Source organism: Cynocephalus volans, chromosome 2, assembly GCF_027409185.1.
Source record: "Cynocephalus volans isolate mCynVol1 chromosome 2, mCynVol1.pri, whole genome shotgun sequence".
In the NCBI taxonomy this organism is placed as follows: Eukaryota; Metazoa; Chordata; class Mammalia; order Dermoptera; family Cynocephalidae; genus Cynocephalus; species Cynocephalus volans.
In genome coordinates, this window is record NC_084461.1 from 4,822,354 (window position 1) to 4,837,703 (window position 15,350).

The 15,350-nt window shown below is 43.1% G+C and overlaps 1 protein-coding gene across 1 annotated transcript in view; it reads left to right on the top strand.

Moving 5' to 3' along the window:
- ADAMTS16 (ADAM metallopeptidase with thrombospondin type 1 motif 16) overlaps positions 1-15,350 on the top strand; it is a 165,843-nt gene that overhangs the window by 104,924 nt on the left and 45,569 nt on the right. Inside the window, exon 18 of the mRNA XM_063087445.1 lies at positions 9,391-9,517. Within this exon, the coding sequence (XP_062943515.1) occupies positions 9,391-9,517 (127 nt within the window). The remainder of the gene's footprint in view (positions 1-9,390; positions 9,518-15,350) is intronic.

Consider the following 15,350-nt stretch of genomic DNA (forward strand, 5'->3'; position numbering starts at 1 on the left):
TAATGCTCCTAAGTATTATTGAGCTGTAGTTTTCTTTTGTGGGATAAAAGTACTAATTTTTTTTTCCTTTAAATGTTGTACATCTTTCTTATTCTTAATCTTCTGGAGCAGGTTAAATACCTTTGGTGTTATCTGTCTCAATATTTTGGTAGAATTTATTTGAAGCGTCTGAATCTATTGCTTTTTGTAGGAGTTAGATCTTTGATAAATTTTGATTCTATGTATAGCAATTGGACTACTTAGACTATTTATCTCTTCTGGAGTTTTTCTATTTAAGAACTTTTCTTTTTCTATAGGATTTAAATTTTTATTTTTATATATGTGAACTGAGTATCCCATTTGATTTTTCTTATTTATTCTACATGTAGACATTTTCTTATTCTCATCTCTTATCTTGTATATTTGTGCTTTGTACTTATTTCCTTCATTAAGTCAGTATATTAGTGACAGTTTAGCCAGGAAAACAGAGACCATTCTAGGTATTTCAAGCAGGAGGTTATTTAATACAGAGGACTGGTTACAAAATAGTCAGATAGATTAAAAGAGGAAATGTCAGAAACAGACACCTTGTAGCTCTCGGAGTCACTCTGGCTTTTAAAGAGCCAGAAAATTGTAGGAAATCCTAGAAATCACTGGCAAAGATTAGAACTAAGCCAGCACTGGAGGAGGTGATTCCCAAAAATGCCTGGAGACTACTGCAGACCTTTACCTCCGCCAAAGCCCATGCTCACGTGCACTGCTGACAGAGACATGGTCCTGTGGCTGCTCAGTCTCTTCCACCTTCCACATTGTGTGCTGATGCCTTGCGTTGGTGAGATCTAACTGAACACCTCCTAGACAAGAGAACTGGAAAATGTAGCACTACTAGGCCCTGTGATACAAGAGAGAGCATGAAACAGGAGTGCAGGGATTTGTATTTTATTACATTAATTTTCTAATATACTGACTTCTTTTTCAATCTGTATCAGTCCTCTCTGTTTCTTCAGGCTATCCTTCCTTCTAACATCTCAATCACATGTTTGGTTCACTTATTTCCATTCTTATGTATTTACAAGCATTTAAGACCATGAATTGTCCTCTGAATATTGCTTTAGCTGCATCCCATAAACTGTTTTATAGAATTTTCATCATTATTTTCTTAAGTAAATTTTTTTAACCTGCTAATCACCCTCTTTTTTGCTCTATTTCCTTTAATTGCTAAAACTTTCAAGGGAACACTTTACATTACCTTGTCTTCCCTAACCATGCACTTTCTTCTTTATCTGCTTATGACCTGTTAGTGTCTTCAACCGAAGCTTGTGCTGTCACTGGTAAGGGGCATTTTAAAATTTGTGGATGCATTTTAGTTGCTATGACAATTGGGGATGGGATGCTACTGACATTTAGTCAGTAGGACCCTGGGATACTAAAAGTTTTGCTACATGTACAATCGTGCTGCATAACAAAGAATGTTGTTGCCCAAAAGGACAGTATTGTCCCGTGAAGAAAAATGAAAATTCTCTGAAGTTACATAGCTAAAAAATGTCTGCCAGAGTCAGAACTTGCTCACACATTGGACAAATCCAGTGTTTTTCATTGGGTTATATATATATATATATATATATATATATATATATATATATATATATATATTTACTACATTGTTACTAAATTATCACATGAATTACTAGATCCAAATTTCCCCCTAATCCACTTAACAGGTGAAAGTTCTAGGACTTGGCTGACACTGAGACAGCTCAAAAGTGAAGCCAAATAAATGTCTCCAATAAGAAAGAAAAATGAGTACATGAATAAAGTCAACTTCTGTTTCTGTTTCAAAGCAAAACAAATTTCTTATTTGTTTAGTTAAGAGGCAGTACCTCAGAACCATCAGTGATCATGAAGTCATGATTCTTTGTTCAGACTTGAACAGAAGGTTTGAATTTCACATGTTTTTAATTTCAAAATAGGAAACCAACCTGAAGTCATTATTTATAGAATCACACTTCCTAAAAAGCCATATGACTTTGCTTAAAGAATTAAAATATGGACTTTGAGCTTAAAATGTAAGTAGAGGAAAAGATCAGTCTTTCTTCTGTATTCATTAGGGAGACCTCTAACAGGTTTAGAAAGCTGTATGCTTACTCAGTATGTTCCTCATTTAAATCAGGCCATTATGACTATTAAACTTAAGGAGATCCATAAGATTCTCTACAAAAATGTCTTAAACAGACATTTGTTTCTTTTTCTAATTTAATAGTCTCTCATTCCTGGTTAACAAGTGGAAAAGTGGATTTGTAAAACATTGATTTAAATTGAATCTCAGCATTGAAACATGGCTGAGTCCTCAAAACTGTGTCCCAGTTTATCCTAAGTAATGAATAAGGAAAATAATATACCCCTTCTTTGATGATTTTTTTTTGGGGGGGGGTAAGTATTGGTTAACCTATTAACTTGTCTGAGCTTAAAAGCTACTGAACATGACAAAATTGGCTGATGCCTTAAAAACTATTTAATAAGTGAGGGAACAAATTGATCCATGCAAGCTATTGAAATTTCAGAAATGAACAACATATGCTCTCTGCCCCTCAGGAAATTTGTTCCAACAGATGACACATATATGTTAACCAAACTTCATAATTAGAGTCACCTGTAATGTGTTACCCAAACTGGATGCTTTGAGAGGAAAGGTGTTGCTGTTATCATCTTGCCGGAGCATTAACCTGAGCTAGCCTGGTATGAATTGCTTGTATTCACAACACTTCAGACACCAAATGTATGAGATTTTTCCACACTGACAACCAGTTCTCCAATTTTCTGGACACCAACTGGGTGTCCTACAGTTCAATTCAGTCCTGACGCTGTCTAAAGTTAGCTTCAGACTCCAGAGGTTATAGGGCTCAGTCCCCCAAGACTGCCCTTGCTTCAGATGCAAGTTGCAAGTGCTGGGTCCACAGGATACCTGTGCTTCTGTCCAACTTGGCTACAAACTTGGGGGTTCCCACAGCCCTCCTCTGTCGGGTTCGGTAATTTGCTAGAATGGCTCACAGGACTCAGGAAGCCACTTTTTCACCATCACAGGTTTAGCATAAAAGATACAAATGAACAACCTGATGAAGAGGTACATAGAGCCCAAGGTCCCAAAGGGTCCCAAGTACAGGAGCTTCTGTCCGCGTGCAGTGGGATGCACCACCCTCCTGGCACAACCTGGGAAGTTGTTCAGGAACTGGGAAACTCTGAACACTGTCATTTAGGAGTTTTTATGGAGGTTTAATTACAGAGGCATGGTGGATTAAAACACTGGCCATTGATAATTACCTTGATCTCAAGCGCCTCTCCCCTCTCTGCAGGTGGGGGGGGGAGGTGAGGGCTGGGGACAACTATCTTGTTCTTCCTGCTGACCGGCCCCAACTTGAAGCTATCTAGGGGCCCCTAACCACCATCGTCTCATTGCATACAGAGATACTCTTAGGACTCCAAAGATTCCAACAGTTTAGGAGCTGTGTGTACCAGTCACTTCTGGGGAAACTGAGGCACAAAAGCCTTGCCTAGAGCAGTGGTTCTCAGAGTATAGTCCCTGGTCCAGCAGCAGCAGCAGCTCCTGGGCATCCATTAGAAATGGCAGTCTTCAGAGCCCACCAGAGACCTGCAGCAGCAGAAACTGCAGGGGAGCCCGGAGGTCTGGGTTTTAATGAGCAAGCTCGCCAGTGGATTCTGACGCGCACTGAAGTTCGAGAATCACTGACCAAAGAAATTCAGACAAGGGGTATTTGCGTCTGATTTAAAGAGGCGAGAACAAAACTTCCTGGCAAGCCTCGGCTGAGCAGTGGAAGACATTTCGGACAGAGAGGACAGCAAGTGGCTGGGCACGGCGAGTCACAGGACATGGAGAAGGTCACCAGACAGGATCACAGCGTCATGTGGCAGGAAGGGCAAGGCTAGGATGTCCACAGTCTAAAAAAAGAAAAATTTGCTTTTAATCTGGGAGTGGCAGAAAAATGTGTGTGTGTGTGTGTGTGTGTGTGTGTGTGTGTGTGTGTGTGTGTGTGTGTGTGTGTGTGTGTGTGTGTAGAAGGAAATATCCTTTTAAAAAGTGTATTCAGCTGCAGGAAATTGGAAGCAGAGACCCACTTTTCCCTCCTGAGGGCAGGAACATTGCATGGTCTTGAATATAAGGCATTTGGGGCACCCTGGCGCCCCTCCCTATTTGTGTCTGTGCTGCATGTGACATGACAGGGCACAGGGCTGGCCCATGACTATCCTCAGGGGCACTGAGAGTGATAGTTTTTGGATGTCATTCCCTTTCACAGCAAACTCAACCATGAAACCTATCTGGGTAACAGCAGGGAACAAATTAATCCTTCAAAATGCATATCTAATTATAGTCCCTTTGTCTTATTGTGGCAAAATATACGTAACATAAAATGTACCACTTTATTTTTGTGTGCACGGTTTTGTGGCATCAAGCACATTCACATCCATCCGCACCATCCATCTCCAAAGCTTTTTCATTTTCTCAAACTAAAACTCTGTGCCCCTTAAGCAGTAACTCCCCATCCCCTCCTCCCAGCCCTGCTAAATACCCTTGTTTTCTCTCTCTACGAATTTACTGTTACTGACACCTCATGTAAGTAATAGTTCTTTTGGTGTAAATTTAATTAATTGAAATATTGAACAAATGTAGGGATGTTCACTAAGCTTTAAATAGCACTCAGGATGGCGATAGAGGCTGAGGATCAAACCGACTGTCACTTTCGTGACTGTGGAAAGTTTGCCATTCGGGTGGCGACTTTGGCAGTATCCAGCTCTGGGAATTCTCCGGCGACACCCTGCTCACCATTTTGTTGTCTGTGTTTCTTTCTGATTTATTAGTGATTGTTTCCTGTTGTCACCTCTCAAATGGAAACATGGGACAGGTATATTTAATATGGGTGTTTCTTTTGAAATATGGCTGGCGTTCCCGACTATGGAAACAGTGGAAAAAGACTGGTATGTGTCAAGACACATGTTGATTTTAAAGACGTTAAAATGGGGGTGGGGGGGAATTAGTGCGTCTTAGAAATGATGAAATTCACTAATTAAAAACCATGAAGATAGGTCGGAAAGTAAAATATCACTAGTTGGCCAGTTGTTCATTAACACAAAGACATGCAAATTACACTTAAGATTTATTATTTATTTTTTGTGTGTGTTTAAACTTTTTTAAATTTTAATTTATCAATATACAATGTAGTTGATTTTCATGTCTCTTTACCAATTCCTCCTTTTCCCCACTTTTTCTCCCCCCACCCCCTAATCAACATCATATCTGTTCGCTTGTCCTACCAAGTTCAAGGAATTGTTGTGATTGTTGTGTCTTCTTCTTCTTCCTTTTTTTTTCTCACTGTTGGTTTGTTTGTATATTTATTTATTTATTTATTTATCCATTTATTTATTTATTTATTTATTTACTTTAGCTCCCACAAATAAGTGAGAACATGTGGGATTTCTCTTTTTGAACCTGGCTTATTTCACTTAATACAATTTTCTATAAGTCCATCCATGTTGCTGCAAATGGTAGTATTTCTTTCTTTCTTTTTTTTTTTGTATAGCTGAGTAGTATTCCACTGTATAGATGTACCACATTTTCTGTATCCACTCATCTGATGATGGACATTTGGGCTAGTTCCAACTCTTGGCTATTGTAGAGCAGCAATAAACATGGGAGTACAGGTATCCTTTTGGCATAATGACTTCCATTCTTCTGGGTATATTCCCAGCAGTGGCATATAGTTGGGTCATATGTTAGATCTATCTCTAATTGAGGAATTTCCATACCATGTTCCATAAAGTCTGCACCATTTTGCAGTCCCACCAACAGTGGAGGAGGGTTTCTTTTTTCTGCATCCTCACCAGCATTTATCATTCTCAGTCCTTTGCATATTAGCCATCCTAACTGGAGTGAGATGGTATTTGCATTTCCCAAATGCTGAGTGATGTTGAGCATTTAAGTTTTCATGTGTCTATTGGCCATTCATATATCTTCCTTTGAGAAATGCCTGTTCAGCTCCTTTGCCCATTTTTTAATTGGGTTAGTTGCTTTTTTGGTGTTAGTTGTTTGAGTTCCTTGTATATTCTGGGTATTAATCCTTTGTCAGAGGTATATTATGCAGATATTTTCTCCCCCTCTGTCAGTTGTCTTTCCACTCTGTTGAGTGTTTCTTTTGCTGTGCAGAAGTTTTTTAGTTTGTATAATCCCATTTGTTTATTTTTCCTTTGGTTGCCCGTGCGTTTGGAATCAAATTCATAAAGTCTGTACCCAGTCCTACTTTCTGAAGTGTTTCTCCTATGTTTTCTTTAAGAAGTTTTATTGTTTCAGGGTGTATATTTAATTATTTAATACATTTTGAGTTGATTTTGGTATGTGGTGAGAGGTATGGGTCTAGTTTCATTCTCCTACATATGAATGCCCAATTTTCCCTGCACCATTTACTGAAGAGGCAGTCTCTTCCCCAGTGTGTAGAAGAGACTTCCTTTGTCAAAGATGCTTTTGTCAAAGATCAGATGGCTGTAGGTGCATGGGTTGGCTTCTGGATTCTCTATTCTGTTCCATTGGTCTGTGTGTCTATTTTTACGCCAATACCATGTTGTTTTGGTTACTATAGCTTTGTAATATAGCTTAAAGTCAGGTAGTGTTATGCCTCCAGCTTTACTATTTTTCCTCAGGATTGCTTTGGCTACCTGTGGTCTTTTGTTATTCCATATGGATATTAGGATTGTTTTTTCCATTTCTGAGAACAATGCCATTAGAATTTTGATGGGGATTGCATTGAATCTGTAGATCGCTTTGGGTAACATGGACATTTTCACAATGTTTATTCGTCCAATGCAAGAGCACGGGATATCTTTCCATCTTCTTGTGTCCTCTTTAATTTCTCTCAACAGTAGTTTGTATTTCTTGTAGAGATTTTTCACATCCTTGGTTAACTTTATTCCTAGGTATTTTATTTTTTTCATGTCTATCGTAAATGGGCTAGCTTTCTTGATCTCTTTTTCTGCTAATTCGTTGTTGGAGTATAGAAATGCTACTGATTTTTGTGTACTGATTTTGTATCCTAAAACTTTGCTGAAATCATTTATCAACTCTAAAATTTTTTTTTGTAGAGTCTTTAGGCTGTCCTATATATAAGACTATACCATCTGCAGACAGGGATAGTTTGACTTCATCTTTTCCAGTCTGAATGCCCTTTATTTCCTTTTCTTTTTTGATTGCTCTGGCTAGTACTTCCAACACTATGCTGAATAGAAGTAGGGAGAGTGGGCATCTTTGTCTCATTCCTATTCTTAAGGGAAAATCTTTCAGCTTTTCCCCATTCAGGGTGATATTGGCAATGGGTTTGTCATATATGGCTTTAATTGTGTTGAGAAACTTTCTTTCTATACCCAATTTACAGAGTCTTTATCATGAATGAATGTTGAATTTTGTCAAATTATTTTTCAGCATCTATAGAGATGATCATATAGATTTTGTCTTTGCTTTTCTTGATGTGGTGTATCACATTTATTGATTTGCATATGTTGAACCAACATTGCGTCCTTGGGATGAATCCCACGTGATCATGATGTATTATTTTACACATGTGTTGCTGTATTCTATTAGCTAGTATTTTAATGAGGATTTTTGCATCTATATTCATCAAAGATATTGGCCTGTAGTTTTCTTTTTTTGTTGTTGTATCTTTGTCTGGTTTTGATATCAGGGTGATGTTTATTTCATAGAATAGGTTTGGGAGAATGGCCTCTGTTTCAGTTTTTTGGAATAGTTTCTAAAGAATTGGTATTAATGCTTCTTTAAAAGGTTGGTATAATTCTGTAGTGAAGCTGTCTGGTCCTGGGCTTTTTTTGTTAGGAGACTGCTGATAACAGCTTCAGTCTCTTTGATTGTTATTGGTCTGTTCAGACTTTCTGTCTTCTTGGCTCAGTCTTGGTAGTTCGTGTGTGTCCAGAAATTTATCCATTTCCTCCAGATTTTCAAATTTGTTGGCATATAGTTGTTTACAGTAGTCTCAAATGATGCCTTGTATTTCTGAGGTATTGGTTGTAATGTCACCTTTTTCATTTCTAATTTTTGTTATTTGTGTCTTCTTTAGTTAGCCTTGCTAATTGTTTGTCAATTTTATGTTTTAAAAAACCAACTTTTTGTTTCATTGATCTTTTGTATCATTTTTCAAGTTTCTATTTCATTTAGTTCTGCTCACATTTAATTATTTCTTTCCATCTACTAACTTTGGGTTTGGATCGTTCTCATTTTTCCAGTTCTTTAAGGTGAAGTGTTAGGTTGTTTACTTGCCATCTTTCCATTCTTCTGAAGTAAACATTTAATACCATACATTTCCCCCCCTTAGTATTGCTTTTGCAGTATCCCACAGGTTTTGGTATGATTTGTCATTATTTTCAATAATTTTTTTGATTTCCTGTTTAATTTTTTCTTGGACCTATATGTCATTAAGTAGAATGTTGTTTAATTTCCATGTATTTGTATAGTTTCCAGTTTCATTTGTTATTGATTTCTATTTTTAATCCATTGTGGTCTAAAAAAGTACATGGAATAATTCCAACATTTTTTAATTTGTTGAGACTTGATTTGTGACCTAACATTTGGTCTATCCTAGAGAATGTTCCATGTGCTGATGAGAAAAATTCATATTCTGAGGTTGTTGGATGGAATGTTCTCTAGATATCTGTCAAGTCCAATTGGTCTAAAGTGTTTAGATCTTCTGTTTCTCTGTTGATTTTTTGCCTAGAAGATCTGTCCAATGTTAAGAGTGGGGTTTTCAGGTCCCCTGCTATTATGGTATTAGTGTTTATCTCCTTCTTAAGGTCTAATGGTGTTTGCTTTATAAATCTGGCTGCTCCGATTTGGGTGTATATCATATTTATGTCTTCTTTTTGGATAGATCCTTTTATCATTATATAGTGGCCTCCTTCATCTCTTTTTATGGTTTTTGGCTCAAAGTCTATTTTATCTTATATAAGAATAGCTACTTCAGCTTGTTTTATATTTCTATTTGCATGGTATGTCTTTTTCCATTCTTTCACTCTTAATTTATGTGTGTCTTTACAGGTGAGGTAAGTCTCTTGAAGGAAGCATGTTGTTAGGTCCATCTTTTTAATACAATCAGTCAGTCTGTGTCTTTTGAGTGGGGAATGTACTCCTTTTATACTGAGTTATTATTGAAAGGTATTGGTTTACTCCTGGCTTTTTATTGATTTTTGTTTGAATGGTTTAAATATATTTTGATCCTTTCTTTTGTATTTACTGTTTGTCTTCTGTGTTAAGATTTATTTTAAAAAGAGATTAGCTCTTTACATGCCTTTTACCACAAGATGTGTTTGTGAGTCTTCACTTCACAATTCCCCCCTTTGTTACAGGGCACATGACCACAAGAGAAGGCTGCTACAGAGACCTGAGGTTTCCAGTGAACACATCCTTCTGCAATCCCAAGACCCGACCTGTCACAGGGCTGCTGTCCTGCAAAGTGTCTGCCTGTCCTCCCAGGTAAGGAGTGCCCTGTTCATCTTAGCAGGTTTCACAGTTTGTGGATACGCTCAGTGAGTCCGTGGCACTCCTGAGCTTAGAGTATGAGAAGCTTCTACACCATCACATGATGCACAACAGCAAGAGGCCAAAGGAACAAAAGCTGCCTTAACAAGGGACCTAAAGAGTATGTTTGGGCAGGAAAGGGTCGGAAAATTCTTGTGATTGCAGGTGGTGTCCTTATCATGGCGTCTTGTTTGTTTTATTTTTGCTTTAATTGGTTGCGGCTTGCCGGGGGTATAGCACTGTGGTGAGAGTCACGTAATCTCTCTTGGTGTCGGCCCCCATTCACTATGGTTTGCTTTCCCTCCCGAGTGAAATGTGTGTGGGGGAACCTGTTACACAGCCTGCCTAGGTCGCATGCGATTCTGGCCCTGGCCGCCCCTTGCAGCAGAAAGCCAGGGCTTCTGCCATGCCATGTTGTCCTCGTGCTGCCGCCCAGGGTGTCTCTGAACAAGCTTGGGTTCTCTGAGCCAGTGGGTCTGGAGGACCCCACAAGACAGCCATGGTCCCTCTCTGCTGTTGCCAGCTGTCATATCCGGGGATAGTCCTAGTCCTGACCTCTGCTCCTTTCTTCATCTTTACATGGGGACCTGTCATAGAGGGTTGTGCAAATTATCTGAGAAAACATATTTACAGAAAAAATCCTACATCTAACTAGATCCTTCTGACAGCCCAAGGCACTCAAAACCTTAATACAAGATAACCTAATATATTTTGATTATGAAGAGCCATAGTAGCTGGCAAATTGATTGCAAGTTTACTGATTTTTTCTCAAAAGCAGGAAGGTGGACACTCTTCCCCAGGACAGTACAAGAGGATGAGCAATGCTGTCTCTACGTTCCTCTCGAGCTGTGTGACCACCTGGCCCTCTCAGTGTAGATGTGGGGCCAGGACTTCTGATCAACATTTGTGGGGCCAGGACTTCTGATCAGGTCACAGTGAGGGGGAGGGCCTCCCTGGGAGGGCTCTGTCCTCCCAGTACACCTGCCCAGTGTGGCTGGGGACACCTGTTAGAGCCTCTGGACCTGCCTCAGCCATGGCTCTTTAATCACCACGCCCCTGCCTGCCGTTGAGAGATGCCTGTCAGAATCTCCATGAGGCTTTGAGTCTTAAGGCCCATCACCCACAGAGGCACCGACGGGCCCCTGGGGATTCTGGCCAGGCTCAGAGGCAGCTCTGGGATTAATGCACACCTGTTGCAGTGCTCCACATGTGTCAGGATCTTGCAGCCAGCCCCACCCACGCCGCAGGCCCAGGAGGGCCGCTGCTGGTCTCCCCCTGCCCAAAGGTCCTACAGGCTGTGCTGAACTCCATGGCAGGAGCACAGCCCACCACAGGCTCCCCTTGTGTCTGGAATGGCACACCAAATGCAGGAGAGGGTAGTAATTTAACCCCATAGCCAGCCAAATTGGCATCATTGTCTGCAAAAAATGGCCATCCTGTCTGAAAGAAATGGGCTCTCGGACTGAGGTGCATCAAAGATAAACAAAGCCAGACACTAGCTAACGTGGTGAGGACAGATTTTAATCAGTGATAACTGTGGCAATAGGAAAAAGAGTCCAGTGAGAAGTGAATTCACCTTTGATCTGTGCAGAGGTGACCAAGCATTTCAAAGGGAGGATGAGGGAGTGGGGAGGGGGTGATCAGGACTCAGTTGTGATGGGAAGTGAAAATGGCGAAAAGCAGGAAGGTGGGTTGGTCCTGCTGAAACCCATGCGAATTTGCTAAGTGGCGCTTATAGAAGTTGGACCCACCCCACCCCCTGCTGCCCCACAGAGGCCAGGAGACAGGGCCCATGCTCAGGTGTTGCTGGAACACACAGTGCATTCTTTTGGCAGCCTGGAGCTTTCTCAGCAGGCACTTTAAGGGGGGCTAGGTCACCCTAGGAAAGCAGCTTTGCACCGCTAGAGACTATGTCAGTGTTTGCACAAGTCTTTACATGCCAGAGCTGAGGCCTGGTGGAGAAGAGGGCTCAGAGGTCAAGCACAGAATCTTGGCCACTGCTGTGCCAATTTGCCCCCCCGCCCCCCGTTACAGGACAGCCTGTGAGCTTCTGTCATGAATCTGTGCAGAATGTGTTAAGAGTGCTGCTCTGTGCACTGGGGTCCTTGTTCAATACCATGGTTAGACCAGGGTTTTGCTAAGTAGGCAGAATAATCTATGGTGCCTCAGAGCACCTCGTTAACTGTGCTGTAAAGTGGAGAAACCTCGCAAAGTTAGACCAAGAGAAGTGTGTGTGTGCGTGCGTGCGTGCGTGCGTGCGTGCGTGCGTGCGTGCGTGCATGCGTGCGTGTGTGTGTGTGTGTGTGTGTGACTTTCACATGCGGCTTAGCAATTGCATGTGAGAGTAAATCCGCCAGAATGTGACAGCTCAGGATGGCTGGGAACATCGAGAGCTTGCCGCAATTGCTGAAGCCTGTCGTGTGGGTGGACCATGCTGCCCTTGCAGTCTGCTCTGCCCTGGCCTGTTCAGTGAAGCTCATCTACAGAGACAGCCTAGGGCAACCCAGAACTAAGTTGTCAGCCGCTCTAAGTCTGCGAACGCTGTAGGACTCAGACCCAGGAGGCAGGAGAGGCTGGCGGCCCCTGAGCAGAGAGAAGCACGAGCAGCTCAGAGGGGCAGCTCCCGCTTTCCACAGGGCAGCCTCGGCCGCCGCGTGAGGAGCAGGCTGCAGCTGCCGCATTCCTTCTGGGAGGGAGCAGATCGTTCATTCAAATCCTGATTTTCCATCTCTGCTGTCTGGTTGGTTGGTTGGTGTTTTCTCTCACTCCCCGCCCCCCAGCACTGGCGCACCGCAGCATCCTCCGTGGGGGGCTGTGCTGGAGGAGGCCTGGGGTGCCGGGGCAGTCCTCCTCCTGGGCTTCCCCGCCACGGTGCTGCACAGACTTCCTTCTTTAAGCCAAACCTCGGGTACAGAATGTTCAACGGGGCTGTGCTGCTGCCTGGTCATGGTCACTGTCCATGGCTTGCTGCTTCTGCGTTGCCTGCCCCCATTTAAAATATGTCATAATAGCACTTTCCACCTGAGACCATTACATGGTTATTCCATTTCGGTAATGGAAATCTAACAAACCTTACATGATCAGGCAAAATGGATAATCAGGCAAAACTGTCCTCACCTCAACCATTACCCCGAATGATCATCAGCCCTTGCACCCGTTTAGGTAAATCTGGGCTCCCGGTGCAGAATTTTCATAGTTGAGATGTAGAAAGTTTCTTCAAAACCAGACCTTTGTTTTCTCCGCTACAGTCCCATGAAGAAGAGTTGTGCCTGGGACGTGTGAGTGCTCACTGGTGCCTGAATGAGCCGTGGTTCTGTGATGGCAGGTGCAAAAACTCCAGGCTTGTGGCATGGCCTTAGGAACGTGGTTTTACCTCTGCGAGTCAGTTTAAACGGGTGTAAGTTGGTGAAAAGAAACCGCGTGCAGCCGCATGCCATGATTATGAGGCTCCACGACCCCTCTCTCCCCTGGGCAGGTTTCCTAGGAACCTAAAGGTCCCATTTAGAACTCTACCATGGAGAAATAAGGTGCCAGTCAGTTCCTTGCATCAACTCTTCTTTAGTCCGTGCAAGCCCTATTTGTATTTTTCCACATATCTCCCACGTAGACCATCAGCTCACACCAGCCTCCTTCAAGAGCCGCCCTCCAGAGGCCCCGGGAGTGAGTGTGTGTGCGGGGCTCCCGACTCCTGACAGCCTCACAGACTGAGGTCTCCTCAGATGCTCGGGCACCACAGCTGCTGCTATGGTCACTGTCGGCAACACTGACATTCACGCGAGTGACCCTTCCTATACACCTGCTCCTCCACTCAAACCGTCTTTTCCTCTCCAACTCAGCCTCTTGCTCATACCACCAATAACTTCCAGGAGGTACCCTCGATGTCCATTTCCTCTGTCTTGTCTTTGTTCATAGAAACCCACTCCCACACTCGTGCACACGCGGATGCCCAACTAGGCGTTACCCCTCGTCCTCCCAGCTCCCTGTCTGGCCAGCAGGATTTGGGCGTGCGCCTTCCATGGCAAGTCCTGAAAAGGCTCTGGCTGCTTGCACTGCTCCTCCCCTGTCCCCTCGTGGGCTGCAGCAGGGCCTGGCCTTTGCGGGCCAGTTGCAGCCCTGTGGTCAGGAGCAGCCCCACAGGGGACTGGGGTGATCAGATGGGGGGAGTCCAGGTCCCTGGTGAGTTCCTAGAACAGAACTGTCCCCCACCACCCCACAACTGCCAACCAGCTCAGACTTCCACACAAAAGGAAATACAACTGACCTTATTTAAGCTGTGGCTGCTTGGTCTGTGTTGGTGCTGCTAAGCCACTCCCCTTACTCATGCGTGCCTCACCTGTGCCTCACCTGTGACACCCCACACCGGCCACACCTCCTGTCATGCAGCTCATGTGCTCCGGGGTCCATGCTGCAGGTGTCCTCTGTCTCACTGGGTAGCAGGTCTTCCCACCTTCACTGTCCAGGACCCCTGAGCCCACCCCCTAGGCCAGAGTCCACAGACAGAACCCTAACCTTCCCTCACCAGCCCGCTGAGCCATCTCATCTGCGTCTACCTCCACCATACTCCCCTGGACAACCCAGCCTGGCCACACCCAACTCTTGGCCTGCTCTGCACATGGAGTTCAGTAGCTATGTGCTGCCAAAAAATTACAAACAATTATGCATGTGCTCCCTGTAGAAGTGTGGCCACAGTCTTACGTGGGCACTCAAGGGTGGCAAACAGTCCTGATACCTTCCCTGGTTAATTTGTTGTATGTCACCTCCCTTTCCCCGTCCCCCCAACATTCTTCTCTCCATCCCACACTCTCAATCTGGGACCTCAGACTTCAGAGACAGGAATCAGCCAATGACTGCCGCTGCTTCCCACCAGCAGCCCAGCTGCGTCTCCACCCTGTCGCCCAGCCTTCCCTCCCACAGGATGGGCAGACAGTCCCGCTGTGTCTGGGAGAGATTTCCCTTTTCCTTCCGCTTACTGATTTCTTCAAAAAAGATTTTTAAATGGATGTTGGGTTTTTTACTTACGCTGTATTGTAATGTGTATGTACATATACATATGTACACACACATACACACATGTCTGTGTGCGTACATATTCATGTTACTATGTTTTCCTTATGTCACCTGTTTAGCCCTATGACGATCAGTGTTGTTTTTCTCGCTGGGCCTTCTCTGCCTCTTTTTCTGGTTCTGAGGGATCCAGAGCCAGAGACACCTCTGTATGTGTCTTACCTTCTGTACTGAGCTCATCCCGACATAATTGAATAAGTAAGCTCTGCCCAGTGCACTGTGAGCTGAGGGGGTGGGCACAGCACAGCAGCAGAGCGTCGGCCCCGGGAGGTCGGGCCGGGAGAGCAGGTTGGACCACGGCTACTGCAGATCCACCTAAGAAAAATCTAGAGACCGCCATTTTCTAACTCTTTGCTGTATAAATCTCATATTTTAGAACATTTTTATTGTCTAAAACTTTCAGAGATAGTACAGAAGACTCACTATAGACCCAGTGCCACACTTCCCTGGCTAGAACGTTCATAACGAGGACATGGCTATTTTTCTTTTTGCTGTAGGAGAAACAAAGTCACATCAGTTATTTATTTAGTCTTTGAAGCAAAATTATCAATGACAAGATACAGAATAATGATCCTGCCTTACATATATTAATTCTTGTGGATTATTATTTTATTTTAGTAATTGAGTTGGGATAATAGATGTTAATTTAAAAAGCGTTTTGTTTTTCTTCTGAAATGTGAGACAATTCTCTCTTGCCAAGAATACTGACAATTTTGCATTCCTG